Consider the following 27,445-nt stretch of genomic DNA (forward strand, 5'->3'; position numbering starts at 1 on the left):
TTATTTCAGCATCAAAACTGTATGCCCTCCCTGTGAGCAATTCTTAAATATTAAGATGCTCAGATATAAAATAACTTATCTGTAAGGGAGGACTTTGGTGACTCTCAAGAAACTTACATTGTCACGTGGTTATTAGGTTGGGACAAAGATCTGAAATAAAAGCAGTCAGTGTTTATGCATTTGAAATGGTCAGTAGATGAATGATGCCAGTTAAGGAAAGAGGGAGAATTTGTGTATTGTCCTCTGCCTTGCTCCATTTACAATGAAAGGTAGCCACTGACTTTCACTGTTTTTCTTGGAGAGCAAAGTAGGTTGAAGAAACGTGATTACATGTAAAAGACACCACTAATGAGAGCTGTATTCATGTCTTTTGGTGACAAGAATTAGGGGAAAGAGAAAAGATGGTTCAGGTCTAGTAGGTCTTTAACTTTTAAAACTGCTCACAATTAGAAGCATTTCTCATCCCTTCCCCACCTGTGTAACATACTAAAACATAAATGTTAGTGACACTATTTTAAGCTCTCTCAGTCCCAATTGGTAATGTTACTGCCATGATATTTGCATCATTTAAGATTTATTGTGCTCCCATGTGTTGCACGCGTGGCCAGCAGGATTCATAGAATCACGGCAAAGCAGTTAGCATCATTTAAAAAAAAAAAAAAAAAAAAAAGATGTGAGCAGATACTACATACTACTTGTGGTGAATTAGAATCATGAACTGGAATTCAACCCCATTCTTCACCAAGCAGCGGAAGGCTTGAGTGTGCTAGACCTTGACTGTGTATGTACCTGAGAATCGATCCTTTAACTCTTTCATTGTCTCATATTTTGACAGCTCAGCTTAGGATAAAATGCTGTAACACCATTTGTTGTTCATGGGGCCCTTCGTGATGGCAATTACACCCTTTTCTTATACTTGCTTTTTATTTTTTAGTTAATTTGCATCCAAGTACATCATTGCCAGCAGCTGAGTACTTTAAGAGAACTTACCATTTTTGCTCATGGTTGTAGTATGTCTTTGGCTCTAGGCATTGTGAGCAGGCAAGACCTTTTAAGGGACATGTTAATTATTTAAAAAGAAGTCTCACTGTTTGAAATGATTCCTGAACATCTTTTAAGATTACTGAAAGTGCTTGCATGAATCCAAATAAAACTGATTCACTGCTAATAAAGCAGCAAGCCCATTCATCTCCCTGTGAGTCATGTGAAACTGCCTATATACAGTTTACATTTTTGTGTAGAAGATGTTGTAGCATCTGCCCACTTTCCCTTTCTCCTTCCATGAGCCTGAGTCTGTGAAGTTGGCGGAGAAGTTACCATCTTTGAACTCTGCATCTCACAATTCTTACATTCCAGACCGGCATGTAAGAAAGAAATATCTGCTTGAAAATTAATTCACAGGACAGCATTACAAAAGAGGTAAGACTTGGTTTAACCAGCTTACAAGCCAAAAGACCAGAAGCATCCAACTTTGTTTTGTGTTGGTGTTGCTACAGGCTTTTTTGAACAAATTTATATGCTTGTTTAGAAACACTTGTTTCTGGGTTTTGTACAGAATGAAAATGAAAACAAAGCCTTCTCAACTCTTTCACGCCGCTACCAGCTATGGATCTGGTTTGAGGACCTCGGCTCAACTCTCCTTTTTTTTTTTTTTTTTTTTTTTTAAAGTTCTTCATCCCTAGCTTCTGACATTTGGAATAATAAGATGCTTGAATGTTGCTTTATCCACAGCAAATCCAGAAACTTAACTGGCTTGATGGTGTTTATCTTTCTGCCAATGTCTTCATCAGTTTTGCAGATTAAATTTGTTTACCATATTTCAATAGAATAAGATTCAGATTGGCTTTACTTAGTGGTCCTGTGTGTAATGTAGACAGTCAGCATGGTTTTGTTAGCTGAATGCAGACATGCCAACAGAATCTCATTATTTTGCATAAATTCCTTCAGCAAATTGTCTGAAATGTGTGATAGGTAATTAACAAACTTGTTTTATAAAAAAAAAAAAATCTTAACTTTGCTTTCTAAATAATGAAAATTCTAAATGACTATAGGTATGTTCAAGGCCCTTAATTCATGCACACAGTGAGTGCAACAGGGATGATTACACCTGTTAGAGATGACCAACTTTTTCGGCATCTTTGAATACATTGTTTTGGTGTCTGTATGGGAACTGCTGAATCATGGCCTGAACCTCTGATTGATCACCTGAGGCAGGCAATGAGTCAGCCACAGGAGCACAGGTGAAGGCAATTCACCTGCCCTGTGGGAAGGGATGGAGCCTGGCTCCACCTCTCCTAGACCCATTTAAGAGCTGACTACCAGAGGGGAAGGATCTCTTCTGAAATCCACTCTGCTGGAGTTTCCTAAGCAAGCCTAGGATAAGGGTGAGTGTCCCTATCTTTTCTATTTTCTGCTTTGGTGTAACTATTGTAGCCAAGCTCTCTGCTATACTATAACATCTGTATATTCATTGATTGTACAGGTGTCATAAGCTCTTACAGAGGAGATAGTTCCTATCTTTATTCCCTGTTTCCAAAAGACAAGCACTGTGATGATTCTTTGTATAAAACTACATTAAAATGTTGGGACTGCTGTTGAAAGCATTAGATGGGACATTTTTTGCCTTTTTTTTAAATGAATACAGAACTACTTATCCCAGTACAGAAAGGTAGCTCTAATATGAAACCAAAATTAGGTTGATTATGGTGCAATAGCTGTAATTTATCAGAGTTTCACAGAGGTGCTATTGAGCCTTTGTGGATGAATACTGAAGCTGCCTGATGAGCTCAGACTGTGGCTGGTATGGCTCCACATTTGATTTCTTCTAGCGGCCAGTTCCTGTAAAGCACATCATTGTATTGTGCAACATAAGGATGGTGGTTTGTTTGGTTTTTTTTGTTTTGTTTTGTTGCTACTGTTTTTGTTTTGCTTGTATTTAAGACAAAAATATCTCAAAAATATTTCTAAGTGTGTAATTTTCCTTTTCCTTCTGTGTGCACATAGGTGGAAGGGCAGCTCCTCAGCTCTGGTGGTGTGCAGTGCCAGCAAGTCAGTTGGAGCTCTTCTGATACTATTAAGAATAAATTACCTCTTTGCCCCTCCCTTTTTTTTTTTTTTTCCACCATATATTTACCATATATTCATCCTTTTATTTTGCACTGGTCCATACTAAAAACTTAAGAAAAAAATTCATGTTTTTTTCTTTTTTGTAATTAAACTGGCTTTTACTGTAGATAACAAGGACACAGTGTAACTTAAGTGTCTTTAAAAGTAGGTAAGAGTTGTGCAGCTGAGGAAATGCTGGAATCAGAGCAGTGGAAGTGAAGCCACTGACCAGTCAAAACCTTTTGTAGCAGCAGCGGGGCTGGCTGGGGTCAGAAGATGGGGATGACAATCTGGGGTTCTTTGGACCACTGTGGTACCACAATCTCTGGTGCTCAGATCTCAGGTTTGTGCCACTGTACAGTCCTTTCTGTTCTGGAGACAACTTTTGCTCCTCCATAGCTCTTAATACATGAGTTGAATGGGAGTGAGGATAGAAATATGCATAGAAGATGTGTCCTACCCCACAAGCACCTGGCCTGCTCTTGCCCTGCTTTGAGGCACTGAAAGCTGAAGGAACTCAGCATTTCATAGAAACTCCTCAGTTTCATGCCATATGCAGTTATAAAGCCCACTCTTAGCTTTCCCTTCCAGCATTTTTTTTAAAGTGAAAATAAGATGAAAGATATTATAGTTCAGCCTCGAATGGCACAGAGTTTTGCAATCCACCCGTAAATAACTTGAGGAATGACTCCCTGCATGCATCATTTATTCTGAGTTACTTACTGGTAGGACAGAAAAAGCAAGTGCTGTGCACAGTCATATTTGTGACGTTGTTAAATCATATGTAGCTAGGACCTTTGGTTCCCGTTAGTCTTATCTGCTTTATCTAAAGGATTACTGTTATTTTACCATGTCTCTTTGTAGACAGGGAAAGAAGCTATACAATTTTTTTCTCATAGATTTGAAGTTCAAAGCTGTAAGCTAATGCTATTCCAGTGCCACATGTATATAGCTTGTTTGGCTTGTATGTTTTCGGATGCATCCTGAAAATAAGAAAAATCTTATTTGATTTTATGTTCTCATGTTCAAGAAAGCCAGACCTCAGTTTGCTGCCATATAAAGTTCTTCTGCTCCTCAGAGCAGTGTTATGGACTACCACAGTCTTTCAGACCATCAGCTGCAGTGACCTTCACATCCTGGGTCTGCATTCAAAGGATGCTGACACATCCTTGTTAACACAGATAACGGCCTCTGTATTCACTTATGGTATCCTGGGGTCATTAACTTAAGCACTTCATAAAGCACAAATGCTGCTGCTAAGGCAAAAGAGCAGAGGGGGAGATGAATTCTCCTTGATAAAGAAGGAATATGTGTAAGAGATTTGGGGACAAGGAATGATTAAAAAGCAGCTCTTTAATTTTTAAACTTGCACAGAAATAACTGAGACAGATGAGCCTATGAAATATTTTGGAAAACGTCACTTTGCAAACCTTGTAGATTGCTTAAATGTTTATTAAAATAGACCAAAAGCCAAAATTCTCTGGTTAAGATAAATACTTTGTCTTTGCTAAGTAACAATATTTGTGAACAAAACATGAAACTATAATTTTCATATGTCAAACATAGTAACATTTAAGATTAAATGCTAAAGTCAGACAGGGCTTTTTTCTTTTTTTTTTTTACATCCTCCTATTTACAAGCTTCTCATTAAGACCATTTACCTCACATTAGCTATTAAAATGACGAACATTTTAAAAGTTTTCTCCATGACTAAAATAAAAATAACAGGAATGTCCTTTTACCATAGCTTAACAAAAAACAGAACCATATTTCTGTTATCTAGGAGAACATACTGTTATAAATACAGCTGTTTTTCATCTGCAATTATATAAATAATAAACATGCTGCCATTCACAAGGATTTTAATAGATTATTATATATAAGCAATATTACGATCTAGTGGAGGATGGCATGAGTTTTCATCATTCATTTTTATTGTACTTATTCAGGACCCTTGTCTTCATCTGAAAAATGTGGAACAGACTTCTTTGCTACAACATTGTCCAATCGCTGTCCTTGCAGATATGGGTTCACACTCTGAAAGAAATTATTTATACTTATTAGAAGCAGGGAAATGCAGGAAAAGTAATGAGGAATAATGGATGTATGAATATATTTCTTATCTGTCAAATACTTACAGACCAAAAAAAGAAGAAATTGTTCCCAGGGAGAAAATCTACAGTCAGTCCTTGCTTTTTTTTTTTCTATACTTCTCTGTGTATATGAGAATTTACTGTATAATACTGTATATGTATATATGTGAGAATCCACTGTTAGAATGACTGTTGCCTAACCCACAGTGCAGGCAAGTGGAGGAGGCCTATCCTGAGTGTCGAACAGGCTGAGCTAACACTGTCCTTGTGCTTGCTCCTCCTTTTCCAGGTCAGGAAAAAAGGCAGCAGGTCTACTCTCCTTGCCCTTAGGACAGGACAAAACTCATTGGGAGTGTACAGGTACACTTCAGCTTAAATCACTGCTCCCTGGTGGACCTCAAGCTGGGAGAAAATATAGTTACCACAGCAGCTTTGACTGATGTCTCCTCTTCAGCTCACCTCCTCACTGGGAAACCCATACTTGCTTCCTTTCTTGATGCAGAGATTTAAAAAAAAAAAAAAGCTGGCACGGAAGCAGAGCCAAGCAAGGGCTTGGCGTAGAAAGTGGCCTCATACCACTGCCAGAAGGAGGGAATGCTGGAAAGAAGATCCCTGGCAAGGGTCTGCCTTCGCTTTGCGCCATGTAAGCAGCCCAACGTGAGACTGAAGATGAACAGACCTTGTCTCATACTGTTTGGACATCTCGGTAATGTAGAAAGCCTCTGCTTGAATTTTGTCTATGCCGATAAATATATAATAAAATATGCTAACTGGATTTGCAAGTATCAAGCCATTTTGCAGAACTCAAAAATAAACTTAAGTATTATTTATACCCACTGTATCTGCGCAAACAAAATTCAAATATATGTTCTCTTCTTCAGAGATATGGACAAAAAATTTACTGCTTTTTGATGACGAATAAAGGTTATTTGCCTCTGCAACTATAAACTTTAAAGGAACGCAGTTTTTTCAGTATGATATCACCTCATTCTCATCATGCTGCTGCAGCATAGAAATTACTTTTCCTAAGATGCTTCTTTTGCTAAAACCTGTGAGTTCATAATAAGGCTATATATATATATATATATATATATATATATATATATATATATATATATATATATATAATAAATGCACAAAATATTTATTTTCAAATAATTATCTGCCAGAGTGGGAGAAGTTTTGGGATTTGTCTCTATCTGTGCCTAAGCCCTTGGATTTGTCTGTATTTGGGGAAGAGATCATTAATGCTTGATCAGAGCACAGAGCAGCCCTTTTGCTTTGTTGTATTGTTCCTGAATGCTCTGCTTGCTACAAGTGAAAACAGAAAAATACTAAGAACCAGAAATGAATGTGAAAAAATCTTTGAACATAAAACTAACACTAATTTAATGCTCTAAATTGTTAAAAATAAGACACATGTAAATGATTTGTTTGTGTTTGTTAAAAGAAGTTCTGTTTAATGTTAATTTAGTGAAATTCAGCTGTTGCATCAACTTCTAGGAATTATTTGAAGATTCTTAGGAAGATTAATTGGTCTTTTTTTGGACTGGTACTCGCTAGCTACTTTTTGAAATAAAGTAGAAGAGAATGAGAATACATTAAAAAACGAATCCCCAGCAGACAAAAGAGAACACAAACTATAATGCAAAAAATTCTGGCTGATACTGCTAAAATTTTTTTAATTCCATACAGCTGTGCACATGAACAGCAGTGGGGTTCATGAGTACCTTTGTGCACAGCTCCAAACACACACCAATGTAACTCTGTTGTTACAGAACTGTCAGACATTGAGGACCCTAGCTTATGGATCAGAGTGCGCTTGAGCCCAGTTTCAGCAAACGGAGAGTTGCTGGTTAAATTAGAGGCCATTGGGGGCTGCCTCATTTACTCTGCAAAGTGCAAATAATTAACAGAGTAGCAAATAGCAGACATATACTTAGTATATACAAGAAACATAGATATGTATATGTGTGGGGGGATGTGTATTTATATGTATCCACATAAGTATATGTATATAAACACAGAATATGTGGTTTTGCATAATCCCGCGGTCCCCCTGTACGGCACTGTGTAGATACAACACCTTCACTCTCTGTGGACAACCCAACTCCAAACGTGACATGATTTAGTCTAAAAATGGGACTGTTCTGATCCCAAAGAGCAGTCTGTTGCAGCAGATATCCTCAACAAGCTCTGCTGTGCAGAGGGCACCAACAGGAGCACAGAGGGTAGGAGGAGAGGCAGGTGGGCTCTTTGCAATCTGGCCCAGTACTCTGCTGTTCTCACCCCTGTGCTGCCTGTCTGTTGATGCAGTGAAAATTCCAAATTGTTCATTCAGCCTAAGTAATCATTACAGTATTTCTTTCGAAATAATAGAGAAATGATTGCAATGATAATAAATTTACATCTAAATGATATACCTGGGCTAAGAAAATAAATTTGCTGCAAAGCAAAAAGCTGAAGGTTCATCTCCTAAATTCCGGGCAGTCCCTGGCTGCAGGGCTATCATGTCTCTTCAGCCATTATTCCTTTTGTATCTATCTGATTACATCAGTCAGCATGCAAACAAAAAATGTGTCTTTTTCTTGTGCCTTTGTTGCACTTATTACGCTGTTTTAATGAGCAGTAAATATTCCTGTTCCAAGAGTAAATTCTACTTCAGACATAAAATAAGGTGTCCGCACTTTTTCTATTAACAAACTTGAAAATTAAGCATAAGGGGGAGGTAGACACTGAGCTGAAGGTAGATCTCAAACTTATGATCAAACCATGTCTATTACCAATGAGAATTCAGCCCATCCCTTTCTGGCAAACTTTACTTTTGAGAGTTAAACAAACTGAACAAATAAATAAATAAATCACCTTCCTTTACACTTCAACTATTTCAACTCTATACTGCAAATTAAGTCAAATTAACTGTGCTCTCATATTTTACAAAGCTACTTTTTGGCAGAGAATAATGTAAAACCCTGTTTTCTTCTTGTGAAAAATACACCAGCAGCAAAACTAAAGACTCTGCGGGAAAGGGATTACTTGATAAAGGACAGACTGACACTGCTGAAAAAAGAAAGAGAGAATGCAGTGGTGTGAACAGTACAAAAATTCTCCAAAGCACTCACCTCCTCCTCCCTTGTGCTGGGGCTGGAGAGGTGAGGAATGCTCTCCTCCTGCTCTAACCAGCAAATGGGACACGGAGCTGGGAGTTTAACACTGAGCTGCATCACGGTGTGCAAGTTAATGGAATGACATTGGCTGCTAATTCACGGCCAATTCTGCTGCTATTCACGACCGAAAGAATATTGAAATGCATGGGAAGAGGTGATTAATTTTGCCAATATTTTTAACAGGAAACTTTTTATTTGGTTTTAAGGGAACTTAAAGAATTTCAAGTGAGTTTATGCAATCAGGATCTCCACAAATAATACAAAGTTTGTGAACAAATGCTTTGCACTGAAGTACAACATCCTATGTAGAAAATTACATCTTGCACTCCATGGGCAGCCATGGAGCTGCTGCAGCAGTTTATCACAGAAACTTCCTGACTTTACAACTACCTGAGGTGTAATGCACTCAGATTAGACTAACTTCATTTCAACAGTATGATTTTATCCTTATTAGCACTCTAGAAGATAAAGGAGCTATAAATTATTCTGATAGTTACCCTCTTTCTTCTTTTTGGTCCACCATTAATCTTCTCAAAGAGTAAATTCTTGCTCTGGAAGAGGAGAAAAATGTAGCCATCAAATTCATTTAATTCTTCTAAATACTGCTCTTGCTATTAAATACTGGCATTTCAGAAGCAAGTTTAGTTTTACGGGAAAGATAAATATATCCAAAATGTTAGCAGGAAAACCCAAATAAACACTTGCAGTTCTTCAGGAGCAGTCAAGCTCATCAACTTTGCAAAGCTGCAGCTTGCTACTGTGCTGCACTGTATCTTTGTTTGTGCTTAGCAAATAAGGATGGTAAGTTCATGCTCAAATAATGACATAGATTGGAAGTTCCACATCATGTATTATACAGCATAAATACATATAAATTTTTTTAAAGAAAAAAAGAATAAAAAAAGATAAATAAGAGGAGGGGGAAAGGGAGAGGGAATGCTGTCTCTGGTACATTTTTCTGTACACTTGAGGTGACAAGAACAGAAGCAAAAATACTTCCCTTTTACAAGGGATTTTCTAATTCATTTTTAAAATTGCATTCAGTGTCATTCCTACTGTTTTGTTGTCTTTGCTTATTCTTTTCCAGATATCAACACTTTCCAGAACAAAGGTCTGCTGAAATGAGTTCTGCGCCAACTCTTCCTTTGTTTAAGTAGTGCCCTCAATAAAGTTTTAAAAAACCATTTGGTCCATAACATTTTTAATGGCAAACCTTTTAAAAACTGCCAAAAACATCTTGGCAGAAAGGAAAGTTATGATGATGAGAAAAAAAAACACACACAAAACCCCTCTGACCATGGTTTATAAGAGCGCATCCACATATTGTTATATTTCATACAAGTAGTGAATTCTAATAAAGTCTGGAATAACACACACATGCTCAACACATTTTGTTTCAATTGTGTATCATGCAGAAAAACAAAACAAGACCCTAACCTGAAAATGGAAGGAGAGAAGAATTACATGTATAAAAGCTGAACACTGTATAAACAAGACCATTAATTCTGTTATAAACAACTGACCTAATGTTGATTATATAAATAGAAAGTGTAATTCTAGCACAAGACAAATTCACCAAACACTTCTACCCTCTGCACAAGCTTGATATGAGAAAAAACAAACATTTTCAAGTGTTACAATGAAATCTGCCAAAATTGTCTGTTTTGTACTTCTCGTGTTCATTAAGCCCAAAATTCGCGAGGCCTATCTCTTGCCCAACCTAAGTTATTTTGTCTGAACTGTGCCAAAAAGGAACAGAGATGAAGTTGGCCAAGGGAGACATTCTTGGCTCGTCATGTGTGCAAACTTACTTAGGGAAAACGTAAATTTAACATTAAAAAAAAAAAAAAACAACTCAGATGTGTAAATTATTTCCTGTAGAAACCCAAGCACCACTGAATCCCCTCTTCATAAACTATTTGAATTTATGCTTTTAACAAGGGGAAAAATATTGTTGCTGAAATAAGTAGACTACCTAAGTTAACGTTCCTGTCACTCCAGAAAATTCCTTACAATTGAAGTTTCCTGCTCAAGATGATGGTATTGGCCTTGTCTGCCTGGGAATGTGCTAAGATCATTTCTCCTACTTTTCAGCATTATGTGTAGTGCAAAGAAAATGGGCTTATGGAGTGCAGTCAATGAGTGTGAATGAATGGCAAGTCACAATTCTAGAAACACATTCCACTGCATAACAGACTCAATTTGCCTGTGAAGGGCTCCCCATTCACACCTTTCACCTGGGGCCCAGAGGGAGTGAAGGCACAGATCTCCTGGAGCTGGAGACAAAGCTCAGCTGGAGACAAGCTGCATGGCCAGCAAGGAAATGTGACTTCAGGAGCGTGGAGGAAATCTCCTGTCATATCTTAGGGCTTCAGAGCTGCAGTAACAGCCATGGCACAAGGAACCAATGGAGCTTCCTGGGCATCTACCAGGTACTTAGAGATGGGCATTTAAGGACGAGAATTCAGGAGTTAAAATGCTTGCAAGCAGTGCCAGAAAGATCAACCCTTTGATCCTTCTGAGGTCAGGGAAACTTGCTTAGGTCAGTAACAATCAGCAACTCTGAAATCTGGGTTTGCACAATTATTAAGCAAAAGTGAAAAGGGAAGTTACATTATCAAGGCTGCATGCTTCCAGGAGTACTTTTTTGTTCCCATATCAGCTGCCCATCAAGAATATCAAGCATGACAATTTATATCACCAATCATACTCCACTGAATTCGACAATGTGTATCTACTGTCTGAAATTGAAGGGGGAGCACTGAACTCACTGTAGCCCCCTAAATAATCACCACTGCCAGCCAGATATTTTAAAATATCAGTTAGCAAAGCGAGATACACTTAACAATTGCTCATTGCAACTGAAACTGGAATAAAATGAAATCTGTGAGTGACTACTTTCAGGATTTCAGTAAAACTAGGAAGCCAGAGATGGCAGCTTCTTTTAACAAGGAGTTCAATTTGTTGCCTGTTTTTATCCCTGCTTCCTATTTGCCTCTCTTTGTGTTGGCCCAGTTCCCTCTTCTGCAGCTGATAAGCACAACTGGCATTATTTCTACCCTGAGACTGAAATGTCATCCACTGCTTCAGTAGAAAGTAGTGTTGTTGAAAAATACTGTTGCTTTTAATTTCCTATTTGTACTGATACTGGTGTCAGAAAATACAGCTGAATTTCCTTCCTCTTTTTAACCCCTACGTGTAGTACTGGCTAGCTCTTGGGGGTTCAATCATTCTAAACCTCATTTATATATAAGTTATATACTTGTATTGTAAATACAAGTATCTTCATGAAAACCTTTCTGGGTGCCAAGAACACTTCTTCAGACCATTCAAAGAATTATGCAAAATACAAAAAAGGCAGACCCAAATGGACAATACCTGCCTCCTGCACAAAAATGTCTAAACTGGTGGGAAAAAAAGTTCTTTAGCCTGAAATCTCAGAAATCGTTGTTGCACACTGGAGTCGTGCCCCATCTTACTGTTCACACATGAAGGATAAAGAAGAGTCTTCTCTATGTGAGGGGAAAGGAGGGAAGAGTGTAAGCTGTGTGTCTTGCTCTGTCAACAGAGCCTGTTCCCAGACTCCTAGAGGTGAACACACTGACACACAGAAAAAGTTCCACCAGACAGAAGGATTATTCCTGTATCTTTCCTCTCTCTACCCAATGTACATTTATCATGATTTATGTATTCATAACTTCATATGCATTAGCAAATATTTACACGTGATAGTTGGCATCTGAATGGAATCACACTTTGCTACACAAGACAGCTTCTAAGCTTATTTACCATTGTGAAATACATTACACTGGGCACTGCACTGGTCCATCAGCTTTGCAAACACCAGAGTTGGTCACCAAATGAAGCCTTTATAATAGCTGATTTTTATGGCGCTTTTCTGCAATTATTATTTCAGAAAGGGAAGAATAACCAAAACAGCCATAAAATCACTATCACTGTGTTTCCTAATCTTTCTAACGTGCAGTGATATCCAAGGAGGAGGCAGCTGGGGCAATACTCCAGGATCTCGTCAGAACATTTACTCATGTACATTACCAGCTGTTTCATCTCTAATCAAAAAGATCTGGGCTTGGCTTCACTACAGCTAGATATGATTACTGCTTGGGACCTAACGCTCTTTTTTAAATCCATGTGTGAGTAGTTTTTTCCCTGAATTAGCAGTGATGGATGGAGAAATGAAAAAAGGGCCAGTGTTCACTAGTGATTACCTATCATTTGTTAAGCATATAGGTTGCTGATGACAATGCAGTACGTACACTGATTCTGAAATCATGCTGCAGGCCAAAGATCTGCAGAAGTGTTTTTACAGTCTTCAAAATGGCATTATGAAAGTAAATTACTTTTGAATAATAAGAAAACTAACAGCATTATCTGGCATAAATAATAAAGTTCACCATCTGGTGTTTTTAAAATGAAAACCTTTGATGGTAATTACTTAGAATGCAATGAGGGTTTCCAAAATTTGGATTTTTGGCATGATTCTCTCCAGAAATTTAGCACTCACATAAGTAATTAAGGCTATAAATCTTACATTGGTTCGATCATGAATGATGAATCATTGTCTCACAATTACAGCAGAAGAAGAGGCTGCCAAACTTGTATATTTATCGATACATGCTTAGAAAGCACTGGCTTAGGGCAATCTTAAGAAAAGTGCTGTAATAATGCATAATGAGATTTCGTGATTTGCTCTAGAAGCATAAATTATGATCATTGTTATTGTTTTCCTGGCGCCTGAAGAAGGATTTGGGATTGGACATTCAACTGATGTAATCTAAGATTAAGTGGCAGAGCTCTTTTTGGAGCCTCTAGCCTGCAGAAATAGTCTAGCTGGAGTTATTAAAGTATTGTATGTGTAGAGCAAGAGTTTTGCCCTAGCGTAGCACGTAACGCGTAAAATAGGTTTTCAATGAAATCCAGTAACATAGCTCTGGGAAAGGCCACTGATGCTCCACATAACCCTAAAGCAGCGGAAAAGGAAGTTGCAGCTGGGTAGCAATGTTGGGGGTATGGAGCAGACTTGGGGACCCACTGCTATACCTGGGCTGCTCCAGCCCAGTGTGTGCCAGGCTCTCACAGGGGCCCCGCTATGTTTTGAAACCTCGTGCTAAAATCTGCACTGAGTTTGGTTACAGCGCACTGCAGTTTGAAATGTGGTTTGCTACATTTACCACGCACATACATAGTTGTCATGCTTTGGAACATAATGAGAGAACGATTTCTATTTTCTGCTTCCATGGGCTTTTCATCAATCCTTCTTCCTAGCCTCTATTTCTCTATTTTTAAAGGCCAGTTCATCTTTCTGAGAAGCTCCCTTCAGGGTGACAGATCTACCAGCAACGAGCCCATTATGCTCCCTGTGAATCCTGGTATCCCATGCAGCAAAGCCCAGGCCCACATGCAGCAGATCCACTAAGAGACAAGTACTCACCCACTTGCCGGTGTTGGGATAGTTGTGCTCTGGATCGAAGAGGTGCTGGTGCAGCTGGTACTCCCTGCTGAACTCCGCGGTGTCCGGGGTGTTCTCTAGGCACCCATCATCCACTGCAAAAGCGCATTAGAAAGCACAGAGTGTTGTGTTTAGTGGTTATGAAATACTGTGCCACTTTTAGCAGCAAACTTCTTAAATGTGGTTTTGCAGTTTAAAAAAAACCAAAAAAACTAAGCAACTGGACAACTGGAAAGTACCTATTTTTGTTGTTTGTTTCTCTGTTTCTTTTGAAAAGAGTTTGTCAGGATGTACGTAAATCTTTTTTAAAGAATACAACTTAATGAAACTCTAAAACTAAACAACCTTATTTTCCAAGTTCTCCTCCCTCTTTTTTGTTTCTCTTTTAAATCAGTGATTGAGATTAATTTTACATAGAACTGCACGTTACGCTGATTCGGACGGGATCCTATTTTCATTTAATGCCCACAGGAGGTGGTAGAAATTGTTTAGGCAATACTTTTGAATTTCATGGTGAAATGAGTCTGTAAGAAAAGGCAGTTTCCTGACTAAGTAGCTCTTGGTAGAGCTCCATTTCTGGCTTGCTACTTTGTTGAAAATGGCTGAGAATTGTTTACATGTCATAAGTTCCCTTAAAAAACACAATGTAGCAGAAGTTGTATGCCCTGGACATTTCTGCAGATCAGTAGCGAATGTGGGTGAGTGCAGAAACCTCCTTTATCACAATGAATGATTTTGCAGACAGTGCCACATCAAGGATAATATCCTCTTAAAAACTCTTCTTATGGACTATTTACCATTTAAACAACTTTTCAGGGACTTGAGGCCAGAACAGCCCTTTGCGCAGAGCCTGCTTGTGGGGCTCCATTCCCACTGCCAGCATCAAGTGCTTGCAGCCCCACCAGCTCCCAGCTATTGCCAAGCAGATCCCAGCACTCAGACTATTTTGTGGGGCAGCCAAACTGCTGCACCTGCAGGCACAGACATTCCAGAGGGGACCATCCCTTCTGTCCCTGTGTGATCATCTAGTATAAAACCTGCAGAGGGACTGTTTTTCCCTTCAGTGTGGGAAACAGACAAGACTTGACTTAAAAATGAATTAATGTAATCCTCTAAGGTTTATTTTAAATCCAGTGGATTCTCCTTTTTCTCTTTTCTCCTTAGGAAGAAAAAATAACATCACTGGTAAGAAACAGGGCAAAAGTAACCACGAAGGCTAACTAACCCAGAAACCACTATAGTTTAATAGTTCTTAAAAAATATATCAGTCTCAGAAGGGAAAGGGTTAACCCAACTGAGAAGAAGGTGACAACAGAAACATGGATTATCTCCTCGCGGTGTGGTGTCTATACCTTTGTGTCTTCTACCCAAAGAGCAGCTGGACATGTGTCTGCCCTCTGTGACTGCTAATCAAAAAGTCTTCAAGCTCAAGTGCTTGAGGCTTATGTATTCCTGCTGTGGAATGTGCATGTGTAGACAGTGACTGGAAAAATTGTTTTCCATTAAGCAAATCCACAGACCTGATTGAGGAAGGCCTCCGGTAATTTGTATGCATAATACAGTTTTAACAGTCACCACTTGAATTTCCATTTAAGGCTCTGAAAAACGTTTTACTCTAATCCTAGCAGATGCTATCTTCACCCACAGCGTATCTATGGCAGAGTTTATCTATCTGCACAGACTGCACTTCTCGAGGAATTCCTCCTGTGCTCAGGTCTGACTGTACTGCTCTGAATAACAACTTTTATTTCACATAAGAAAGAAAAATTGAAGGGATCTTCAAGTAATTTCTCTGGAAGCCATATTTTTATTATTATTATTATTTTTAATCTGGTCTCTAATACACGTTGGATGGGCAAGCAAAAAATGTTCTTCTTTATCTAAGAAGCATGTTACTGTGTGTGAGAAAACCTAAAAACCATCATTTGCAACCTGTCAGACAATAGCTACACTAAGCAAATGGAAGATGATATGTTCTGTCAGAAAAGACACAGTCATATCACCAAATGGGCTGTAATAGAAGTCAGTGGGGAAAATTATTTGATTTTTTAGTATTTTTGAATGAAATGTAAAAACAATGTTTGCAAAACTTCCCATGACTTTTTTTAAAATCAATTCTAAGCTAGTTAGAACAGTTTTAATAAAAATACAGCCAACTGTTCTGCATTATCCAAGGAACATAAGTGAAGACTAAACAGAAAAGATTTTGAAAAGATCTCTTAGCTCACAAATAAAAAATGAGAGACAAAAAAGAAGTTGCTCATTCCCATTCCCAATTCCAGCCAATGGGCGTTTTACTACTACTTTCAGCACTGGAAATCATTCCTTGGCTCAAATAACAGGAAAAAGATCCATTTCCTTAGGGTATGTCTATATCATGCACACAAAGTTTCGAGGTCCTTGAGCGCTAGCCACTGAGGATGCACCCAGCCTCAAGGTGTGGCAGGGACCCACGGGTGTCCCAGGTATTGCACCATGATCACCTTCCCCAGCTGCTCTGCAACAGCTCGCTCACTGATATTGAGTTGGGGTACGGCCACACACTGCTCCAATTCTTGGCGCAGATGCACCCTCAGTGAGCTATAAAGCCATGTGGATGGGAGCCAAGGTATCTTAAATATTGACTCATGGTCTGGGTTGGAGATCAGGGCAGACAGTTTCATTCCTCTTGGCACAATGAAAGTCTCTAAAATAAGGGTAAAACTCATCTGTATAGAACGATAACTTTTTTCAGGATCCAGCCCAAAAATGAACTCCCTCAGGAAGAAGATGTTATAAATCTCGACATCTCTTCTCCAAGGTCAAGCTGATTTCTTTCCCCACACCTTTTCTAGCAGTCATATATCAGTACAGGAGGTGCACATATTAAAAGAAATCTCATCTGGAACACCTGATTGCTCTACAGGTCTGTTCCTGGCATACAGAACAAAAGGAAACACCCACTGGTGATAAACGTCGTACTGCTTAGTATATCACTAGAAAGCCCAGCAGCACAGCCCATACAGAAGTGTGAAGGTCATGGCAGAATTACCTGTTTTCCCAATAGGACAGGGGTTTGGAGGGTCAGGATAGCCTTGATCTTCACTGAAATCCTTTGGTATATTATCTCCTGTCAGTTCAGCCACGATGTTTGGGATATTGCCGTAAGGACCCAGGTGCTGGAGACCCTCGTGTGCACCGCCTAGCAAAGATTTGTACACAGTTGCTTTACAAGATGAAAAGCATAAGACCGATCAAAATTTTTTTTTTTTTTAAATGGAGACAGATCCTAGTTAAAGTTTCAAAACTCTGTTTTTGAAACATTGGCCATGATTTAAATCAGATGACTTCGGTAATGAGAATTGAAGCTAGGAAACAAAGTCATCCGCTTATTATAAACCTCATTTTCTCAATTCTTAAACTATGCAAGTTATAGGTAAGTAAATGCAAAGAAAAAGGAACATGAGACAATAACAGAAATTAAAATGTTAACTTCACAATCATCCTCACTCACTGATGATGTTATGGTTCAGTGCCACAAGTAGTAAATGAAGAAGATACAGTAAGACAGCATTGTGCCAAGTTAATGACACTGTAAAAAGAAATGGTCCCATACATACAGTCTGGAAATACCTTAGTAAATTCAGTCATGGGAGGGGATCTAGGATACTGTACCAAATTTGGTTGTATATACTCATAAAGAAATATTTTAACATTGAGGCACCTATTGAGTGCAAATTTGAGTTTCCTGGTGAAAAGAGATAAAGTGTTCAAACTGTTAATGGAATTCCTGTGTACACACACCTACACTGCAGTCATTTTGGTGCCTTTGGCACCTTTTCTCAGGCACCATGACAAGGTCACTGCAGCAACGTGCCATGCTGTGGCAGTGCAGCAGGTCACCATAACCCTGCAGGGCAGGGCAAGGAGAAGTGCTGCCTGCTCCTGGGTAAACACGATGCAACCTGTTTCTCACAGCTAGTGGGAACAGAGAAGGCAGAGTGGCTCTCCTTCCCCCCATGCACCTCAGCCTGCATTCCTCCACTGTAACTTCCACAAGATGTCTGGGAAGCAAGCTCAGGCCAATCTCTCTTTATTCCTTTTTACAGTTACTCATGTGCTCAAGGTTGTTGTTTTCTGTGCACACATTACTGGTCAAATGTATCTAAGTATCTAAGCTGAAGCCCAGCTGCATGAGGAGTTTTCTAAATGCTATTGTAGAGCATTCTTTTGAATTTTAGACAAATGAAAACTTAGTTTCAAGTATGAGCTTTTGCTCTGCCTTAAAACAGACGCCACACGCTGCAACAACAGTTAATGTGGCTATTGAGCACTGTGTAATGGCAGAGCAACATGTTGTATGACTCCAGATAGGGAAAGGTGGCAACACACAGCCCCATGATAGACTCCACTAACAATGAATGAGAAGAAAGGGAATTTATACAATGGGAAAATGTGAATTAAAAAGTAAGTACAGATAAAATAGGGTAAGTAGCATGATCACTATAAAATCTTATTTTCAATTTATATAACTTTCATAGATCCAAAAGGTAGGAACAGATTTTCTCAAAATGCATCTCCTCCAGAAGAACTCAAGCATTCCTGCCCTGAGTCACAAAAAATACTACCTGCATAAACAGCATCCTATATGTAGCTAAGCATTGCAAGCTAAAACTCTGCCTTTCAGAAACTGCTAACTTTAGGTAGTCTTCAGAAATTTCACATCCATTTCTACACTGAGAAGCATTAGTTCTGTCAAGTTGTTTGGAGACTGCAAATGACCAATTGGAAGTTGGCATTATAGTACCAGTTAGTGTAAAAGCACATGTCTTTCAATTTTATTTGCCTATTTTTTCCCTTTAAATACAAGTTTCTTATTCTGTAATGCAATGTTGAAAGTAAGCTTTACACAAACATAGATGTAGTCCTGTTAAAACTGTTTGCAACTGTTATATGAGGTTTTCCCTTATAGCTGACCCTTAAAGCCAAAAAACTGTTATACATGCTATGACTTTATTATACATTTACAGTTTGTAATCAACACAAAGATGATGCTTGTAAGAACTGTATAGATTCTCAGTCATGCTATGGTTATGCATTAAAAATCGTATAACATACGTGTAATCTAACGTCACTCAAACATGTAGTGTACAGCATAAAATTTTTCTTTTGTACTGAGCTCCTTCGCATGAAGATTGATTGCATATCTGCACTTAAAAGTATCAGATTATGATTCTGCTGTAAACGAGAGAACCACATAATCAATACGTGTTTGAACATCCTGTATACAATGTGGTTCACTACGGGACAATCCATCAGATGCAAGCGTATCTACCCTCGCATGTGGTGCAGACCTCTTGGCACCAAAGCTCCATCCATAAAGAAAACAGAGGTACTTAGCAGGCTCCAGTGTGCTATATATACATGCAAGTTTAAACTGACTGCCAAGAATCCCTTTGACTGAATGCAAAACAATCTTTTTATATTAATATAAAGGATTGTTTCCTTTAGGTATAAACGTTCAGGATCATTTAAGGGTTTTTCCTTTCTTTCCGAAAGAACTGGAGACAATAGCACCTGCTCTGGTGCCATAATTTAGCACACTTGAATGATTTAATAGCATTAGTGAAGCTCATTCCTCATTAACTGTGATAAATAGCACACTAAGTCAAGACTGTGATAATAAAAATGAAATGCTATGAATATACCGAATGGGAGTATAATGTACGGTAATGCACAAGCTGCATTAATTTGGGTATTGTGATGTTACTGATCTGAAGAAACATATCAGAATTAAACACACAGCAGCTAACAAGTCAAAACATTGTAATACAAACATATACACTGCCATGTAAAAAATAGCACGAGATGGCTCTCTTGAACTGGGACCAAACCTTGAGGCAGAGACTGAAGGAAAAAGACAAGAAGACTAAATATTGAGGAACTTTTTGTAATTCCCTGTCCAAGTGCAGCATGAGAGACACCACTGTTGAACTGTTTGAAACCAGACTAGAGAAACCCAGAGGAATCATATAGAGAAAACTCCTGCAACTGTAATGAGAAAGAGCAGACTGGAGAGACCTATGTTTTTCCCATCTCTGCTTACTTCTCATATGAACTGGCTTTTGTGCACACCTTATTAGCAAAAACAAACAAACAAACAAACAAACAAACAAACAAACAAAAAAACCAACTCGCTCCCTTTTGTGCTTGGGATGTCTCTGAAAGCATGTGGTTATTTTAGTTCTCTACAGGATAACCTAGAAGTTTAGGTCTTTCAGACTGAGGTCTGTATAGTCATAACTCAGCTTTAAATTTCATTTAAAAGATATGCATATACACAGCCATCTTCTGATACTGGTTATGAACTGTTGCAGAGCAAAGAAGAAAAAATGGATCAATGCATCCCTGCATTCGTGCAATTCTGGAAATCTCTTTGATTATCTCACCAACTGCCACTGTCATCTCCAGTGGAGATACTTGGAATGACTGAAAATCTCAAGTGCGTTCATTTTAAGCTCATTTCTCTGTAGCAGCAATACTATTCATGTATATGGGAGGACAACACAACCATTGCACTCTTGGAAGGAAGAAAAAAAAAAAAAAAAAACAGGGGAAGGAGAAAGAAATAAAGGGAAAAGGGAAAGGACTAAGCAGTCTCCTGCCAGTATTAAATACTGATGAAACAGATCTGATGGAAAAGCTGGTTGCTGCTACCTCTCTAGTGGCGCAAAAAACAACTGATCAAATCCATTCCCAGAAGCAATCCTTCACATTGAATACAAACAGTCAGTCCTGCTCTCTGAAAGAGCCATTTTAACAAAGCCAGAGAATGGGTTTTTAAAAAATGTAAAATGATTATAGAACATTTCAAGAGAAATAATGGGGCATGCTTCCTTTTCAGTCTGACTAGAACAGTTTCCTGCGTCACTGTATAGAAAAAGTTACCCCATTTATGAATGCAGAAAAGAGGTGGTTTGGCAAATCAGCATAGGAAAACAAAATAGAACTGATTTTGACTGTCAGTTGTGAGTAAACATATCCCAGGTACCAAATTAAGACTTTTTAGTAGCAGAGGAATGCGCACTGTTCTAGTTTTCACTTTTTGCTCTTAAACATCCATTTACTAACAGACTCCTGACGTAGCCAAGCCCTCCCCAGATGCATGGGGAAGCATTTCCCTGAGTGAGAAGTGCTCCTCTTACCATCTTGATCTACACGAGTTCCAAGAACTGTGAGCTGCAAGGGAGGACTGCCATACCTTCTCCCCTTGTGTGAGGCTCTCTGGGCTATCAGGAGATGAAGCATACAAACCTGTCTGACATGCCCAACTTTTTGCCATTTTTCCTCACACAGTGGTGAGTACAGGAAATGATAGACAATGAAACGTGTTGCTGGAGAGGAATTCTTCACATGGGGAGACTCCTGGCAGCTATTTGCAGCTGCCTTGCATTTCACTAGGTGTGCAAAGCAAATTGATCTGCCCAAGGACTCCAGCAGAGAGCATCCCAGCTTTGTTATTTCTCAGCTGTTAGTTAATTAGTGATATTTTAAAATATCATCTTTGCTACTGTGCAAAATGTTTTGCTAATCTAGACTATTGGTTCTTATCACTGGTAAAATCTTCAGAAGGTTTTCCAGTGAGTCCTCTCTGATCCAGAGATAGTTAATTTTCCTTCTGTTAGCTCTCCGTTCCATCCTGCGCTTTCATATGAACCACTCTGCTCTGCCTACTTTCCCTGTGTCACTGTGTCGTTCAAAAGGGATGTCTAATCCCTAATCAAAGGTAAATTGGCCAGTGTGCTTACTTATGCTCTTGCATCTTAAAATTGGACACCAGCCACTAATTTCCTTTTCTTTTCTTTTATTAACTACAAGACTCCCCATCATTTAATCTGGTTAATTCAAACTATCCAAAAAATACCAAAAGCAAAAAAGCAAGCAACACATTTTCATTTTTCTTACCCTTTCCAACATCACCAAAATCTTTGAAGCCCCCAGTGCTATTTTCCCCTGCATCTTCAGCTAGCTTCATCCAAGAGAGTCCCCACTCTTTGTTGCTGAGACTTATTAAGGTCAGAAAATGAAAGGCAAAGAAGAAATTGTAAATGATCATATTTTCTCTATTCCAGAGAAGCTGCTAAATTAAAGAACAGGTAGAAGAGCTCACACAGGAGAATCAAGAATGGAAAAATGCAAGCCTAGCCAGCTTCCCTACTCATTCAAGAGCATGCATGGGGAAACCCAAGAAAACTACAACTGTACTCACACAAGTATCCTGAATTCCAGAGTCAGCTTCTTCTATCCCTAATGGTATAAAAATTCTTATAGTTATAAAGACTTTTTTTCTTTTCTCTGCAAAGGAACATATTTCTTTCAATGCCTTTTCTAAAGCTTTAAGCACACACATCACACAATTACTGATCTCATTTCCAGTGAATGATTCACTTTTATCCCATATTTTAATTACAAACAGTACAAATATATGAAATGCTTTTATTGTGAAATAGTTGGGAAAAAGCAACGCCCATGCCTCTCTCACAAAGAATTTATAACAGTAGCTTATATGCTATTATTAGTCATTATTCAAATTGCAAAGACAATAGAAATATCCAGCTGCTCACTTGTTGACAGAGCACAAAAGAAATCTTATGTCTCCTTCAGCTGAGCAGTCCTGTAATGGTGATATTAATTTGCCCTGCACCCTGAAAGGAAAGCTTTCTCACTTCACCATGTAGATAAGCTCCTATTTGTATGAAGTGCAACTGCAGCAGCAGGCAACCCTAGCCACGCTGGCTCTCCAGGTTCTGTGCATCATCAGCAGGGCCATGTAGAAGTGTGTCCAGGAAGAAGCACACACCTGCACCTGGCATAGAGTGATCTTGCCAAGAACCTTGTGAGGAGCAGGTGGCTTTATGAAACAGAGAGGAAGCAGATGGCTTAATTTATCTCACGAGGTACAGGATGCTATTTCTTTCCTATGAATGCAGTTGTGCCAAACAAAGACCAGAGGCACTTTATTTACTGGCACTGATGGTGGCTCTGTGAGATGTCTGAAAGATCCCTCACTGCCAGCCTACCCAGACATTGGCACCCAATGGAGTCACCAGAGGTAGGAGCAGGCCAAATGCTGCTCTCCAGCACTGTGATAGGAACTTGGGCCAGGCAACCTGCTGCACTTGTGCATCCCTGTGGGAGGAACTGGCTTCTTTCAACCACTTGCCCAGTGGCCGGGAACATTCCGCCCCTCGTTCATTCCCTAAGCAGCTGTGAGGGCACTGCTGAAAGCATGCACAATGGGAAGCACAAGGAGAATAGTTTTGGAAACCCCTGGAGCATGCCAGAGATCCTATCTGCTGCACACTGCACCACAACCAAGGAAAACAAGAATCTCCTCTTTGTCCAGAAGTTTATAATATCTTTTCATGGAACTAAATAAGTAAAGGAATCTTTTCTTACTGCAAGTTAATTTAAAATCCAGATGGAAGCAGGGGAAATGCACATGATGTGAGAACAATTACAAAAAGGTATGAATCCTAATAAATGCACCCAAAGACTTGTTTTATTCATGAGAAAGAACAAGCAGGGAAAAATATTAGTATACAAGAACTCATCATAATTTAGCTAATCTTCACTGACAGATTTTTAAACACTTCTCGGAATTTTTCAATGATACATAAGATTTTGTAATCTTGTGTTAAATTTCTACATATCATCTGCCAACACAAGAAAACAATGTACTGCAAAGCATCAGATAACATAGAAGCTATCATTTCTCATCTTCTCAGATTTCTTCTCTCTCTTATCAGTTAATCTTCTCCTATTCACGTGTAAAATACATAATTTTCTGTATAACCATTTGTCTAATTGCACTCTAATTGATTAATTAACTTTGGGCACCTGAAATCTACCTCAGTCTCCACATGCCACCTGTCTTCCCCCAGAGGGTTCCATCTCAACCTGCTTTGTCTTTTGGAATTACCTTTTGAAGATGTCTTTGTGGCCCACAGCAGAACTCTGTACCATACAACAGCAGGTCACAAAATCAACATGAGGTTCCAAGAACTGAGGTCATTTAATCTTCTTGGTTATCCAAAACAGGGATGGGTAGTGACATCCACACTCCCACCATGATATTATGGGCCAAAATTTCTAACTCCTTAATAAAATAAAGAACAAACAAATCACCTGACCTCATTTTTCTTCTGTTTACAAGTTTACAGCTATGATCCATTTCACATGCAATTTCTTTGTAGAACTCTATTGCATCACTTGCTCAGATGAAGAAAACACACTCTAAAGCACTGCTATCATTTGGCTCCTAACTTTTAAATGCAGGATTAGCATTCCACACTGCTTCTCTTGGGGTGTGCACCACAGCCTGATATCTTATTTCTGGCTATATTTGACATCATAATTCTGGGAGTAAAATGCAAAGAAAATAGTAAGTATTTTTAGTAAAGCCTGTACAAATTAGTATATAAAAATGCTTTACCATTTTCACTGTATGATACAAATCCAAGATGTCCATATTAAATTTTGAAGTAATATTTGCTGGATCTTTTCAGTAATATGAAAAGAAAATAAAACAACTACAAATCCCTGAGAGCAGGGACTCGTGGAGAGATGTTGAAGATCAATTTTGTTTGTTCAATGTCAGACCCATAACGCACTGTTTGATGAAGCTCTTTGTGCTTCAGCAGAAGACGACCAACTGTGAATGTAACTTTACGTTGAACTGCAGCAGGACTTTCTCTATAGAACAGATACAACAATCCAAATCCTGAGCTATTGTGTGGTCCCTTTGCATTAAACTGACGCCACAAAATAGCCCCAAAGCAGCCTACTGGCTGTGGGAGGTCTGCCCTAGTGCAATGGCACTGAGCCATCACAGCGATGGCACTGCTACCCTGGCTGCTGGCATGGGGTGTGCAAATGGAGCACGGAGAATGCAGCCGTAATGTGGCCATGTGCACTGATAGAGTGCTCACACGTCACTGCCTGTGCATATTGCTCCCCATCACCCAAGGAAACACAAATGCATTGCGGTACAAGCACAGCACAAAGCAGCCAAAAAGCAAGTAGGTGGTTGTCAGCCATCCCTGCATTAGTTTCACAAAGCGCCTTCACCAGCAAAAGTTCGGGCAGCTCTCCGGTGAGAATATTGCAGTGGGAAGTGAGTGGCAGTCTTGTAGGTGCATTGCAGGGCAGATAGCAAGGCAAGCGAGCAATGTCTCTTAATTTTCTTATTAGGAAAATGTAAACTGAATAGAAGTTAATAACATCTGTGAGTATTCCACATGATTTTTCAGAAAGCATATTTCATGCAAAGTGTCATATGTACAGAGTCTGTACTGTCAGTTCTTAGTAAAAATATTAAGGTAATGGTTCTTAGAGCTTCATCATCTCAATCAGACAAACACTAACTCCTCTTTTTTTTTCTTCTTTGTTTTTCTGAAACAAAAACGAGCATATATTTCCCTTCAAAATAACTAAACAAAAGCCTTCCTTTTCTCAGTTGCTATACACAGTCGCTGCAAGACAGTAAAGAACTCTGTGTTCCCAAAGAGACATCATATTTTCATATTCCCACAAAAGATCAGGATTTGGGAGACATTATTGAATGTTTTCATTAAGGTTTACGGTACCGTGACTCTTTTGCTCTTCACGTTTCTAAGAAATAAAACCAAAACTACAAAACTGAACCAAAACCAACAACAAAGAAGTCAACAGAGAGGCAACGAAAGTGTAAGTAGAAAATATTTGCCACACTAAAAGACTTCTCTTACCATTTCAAAGCGCTACGAACTGCCCAAGCTGGACTCCTGGTGCCCCCGTGTGTTTAAGTGAGATGTTAATGCTTTGCTGCTATCATAGCCCTGACATCAGAGTCGCGCATATGTTCACCTTCCCGTCCCTTCTGACCCCCGACAAAATGGCAACATTCATAAGCACACAAGAAAACAAAAGAAAACAATGCAGTCTCTTGCTCCATAAACTCCCTGCCTGGCAGAAAAAAAAAAAAAAAAAAAAAAAAAAAAGCATCAGTTTTTGAAATGCTGAAAGCATCTATTTTTTTCTTCAATGTTAACAGAGACGCAGCCCCGTTATTCTCAATAGGAAATCTGAATGCAGTATAACATTACTCATGCAGTACTTCAGTTAAAAAAAAAAAAAAAAGATAGCAACCACAGAAACACAGTTACTCATTAAATAACAGCTTGATTTTCTAGATTTGGGTTTTTTCCACTTCTCTATGCAGCACTGCTCAGCCTCTGCCATGCTTCTTTCTAATCAGATACAGTAACAAAGAGAGAGAGAGAGTATTACTATAGAAATGATAGCAGTTAGCTTGGAGTTACTATGTTTAGGAACTGGAGCATGTTCAGAAAGCAAATCTACTGAGTTGCCACCGAATTTGGGTGGTTCACAGTAATTTCCTGGTAGATTAAACTCTCTGTCAGGCACCTGCAATACTCTACTCCTATTTCAGCATATTAATCTGAGACAACAGGCAAGTGGACAAATGCAAATGGAAAAAGAAAATGGACTTTTGTATAGGGGGAAATGGTTTCCCGGAAAGACGAGATTTACACTGGATATAATGAAGAAGGTTGGACTAGAGGACCTTTAAGGGTCCCTTCAAACTCAAACAATTCTATAATTCAATGTATTTATATACTTCAATATAAGAAAAGACAGTAAATTCTCTTTTTAATTAACAAGTTGTGTATTGCTGGGTTTTTTTTTGTTTGTTTGTTTGTTGGGGTTTTTTTGGTTGTTTGGTTTGGTTTTGTCCATCAGGAAGAAAATTATCTGGTCATTCTGAAAAGAGAAGGCACAGATAAAATCATTTTCTGAAACTTGTCCATCTCCTAGCTATCTTTGGTGCTCAGCAAGTTGGTGACTGTGCTGACTACTGCCAAGTCAGCCCTAAACTTTTCTGGGGGAAAAAAAGTCCATATATAGTTCCTTAAAACCACCAAAAAACAGTGTTTCAAGTCAGAATATGATGATTAACATTGGAAAAAATGTAGATACCAGAAATGGAAAATGGGCATAATTAGGAAACCTGTTTATGAACTAACAGCAATAGCATTTTTATGGATAAAATTAAGCTCTTATTCAGCTGGAAAAGGTTATGATGATAATCACTCAGAAATTTGAAAACATTTCATTATAATAAGGCAGTTAGCATAAACTTGTCTATATTATGGCAGCTTAAATTTGTTTCCAAATTCCAAAGCTACACAACTTATTTTTTCTTGACAGCACCTCGTTTGCAAGAGTACACATGTAATCGGTGAAATGTTGGCCTTTTGGAAATCTTTTGGAATCCTGGCTTTGCTGAAACTGATGGCATGCACACTTATCAACAGAGCTGTGGGTGCACACTAGAGTTGGTGGTGCAATTTCTGACAAAAACATTTTGTTAGGAAAAACATGTTCAGAACAGTTTTTTGCAATAACACAATAAATTTATTAAATTGTGAGTGGCAAACTTTGTTTGCTTTTTTTTTTTTTTTTTTCCTGAGGTGCAAGATCTGGTCAAAATGAGAAACAGATGCACTCTAGAACAATCTGTGGGCTGATGGTGATGACACCAGCATGCGATGGGCCATGCTTTAGCT

The 27,445-nt window shown here is 38.7% G+C and overlaps 2 protein-coding genes across 4 annotated transcripts in view; one reads left to right on the top strand and one right to left on the bottom strand.

The window, feature by feature from the left end:
* The window catches only part of LOC116229317 (uncharacterized), an 18,455-nt gene extending 12,897 nt beyond the window's left edge, over nt 1-5,558 (top strand). The window contains exon 3 of the mRNA XM_090142050.1: nt 5,488-5,558. The gene's annotated coding sequence lies outside the window, so the exon portion shown is untranslated. The remainder of the gene's footprint in view (nt 1-5,487) is intronic.
* Nucleotides 4,948-27,445, bottom strand: part of SCG5 (secretogranin V) — a 26,628-nt gene continuing 4,130 nt past the window's right edge. For 2 of the 3 annotated variants that reach the window (XM_090141254.1, XM_090141253.1), the window contains exons 3-6: nt 16,867-17,016; nt 13,818-13,930; nt 8,863-8,916; nt 4,948-5,142 (exon numbers count right to left, since the gene is read on the bottom strand). In XM_090141254.1, the coding sequence (XP_089997380.1) occupies nt 5,047-5,142; nt 8,863-8,916; nt 13,818-13,930; nt 16,867-17,016 (413 nt within the window). In that variant the 3' untranslated portion in view covers nt 4,948-5,046. The remainder of the gene's footprint in view (nt 5,143-8,862; nt 8,917-13,817; nt 13,931-16,866; nt 17,017-27,445) is intronic. The other variant, XM_031593726.2, reaches the window with a different exon arrangement.

Source organism: Phasianus colchicus, chromosome 5 (genome assembly GCF_987193195.1).
Source record: "Phasianus colchicus chromosome 5, bPhaCol1.hap1.1, whole genome shotgun sequence".
NCBI classification, from domain to species: domain Eukaryota; kingdom Metazoa; phylum Chordata; class Aves; order Galliformes; family Phasianidae; genus Phasianus; species Phasianus colchicus.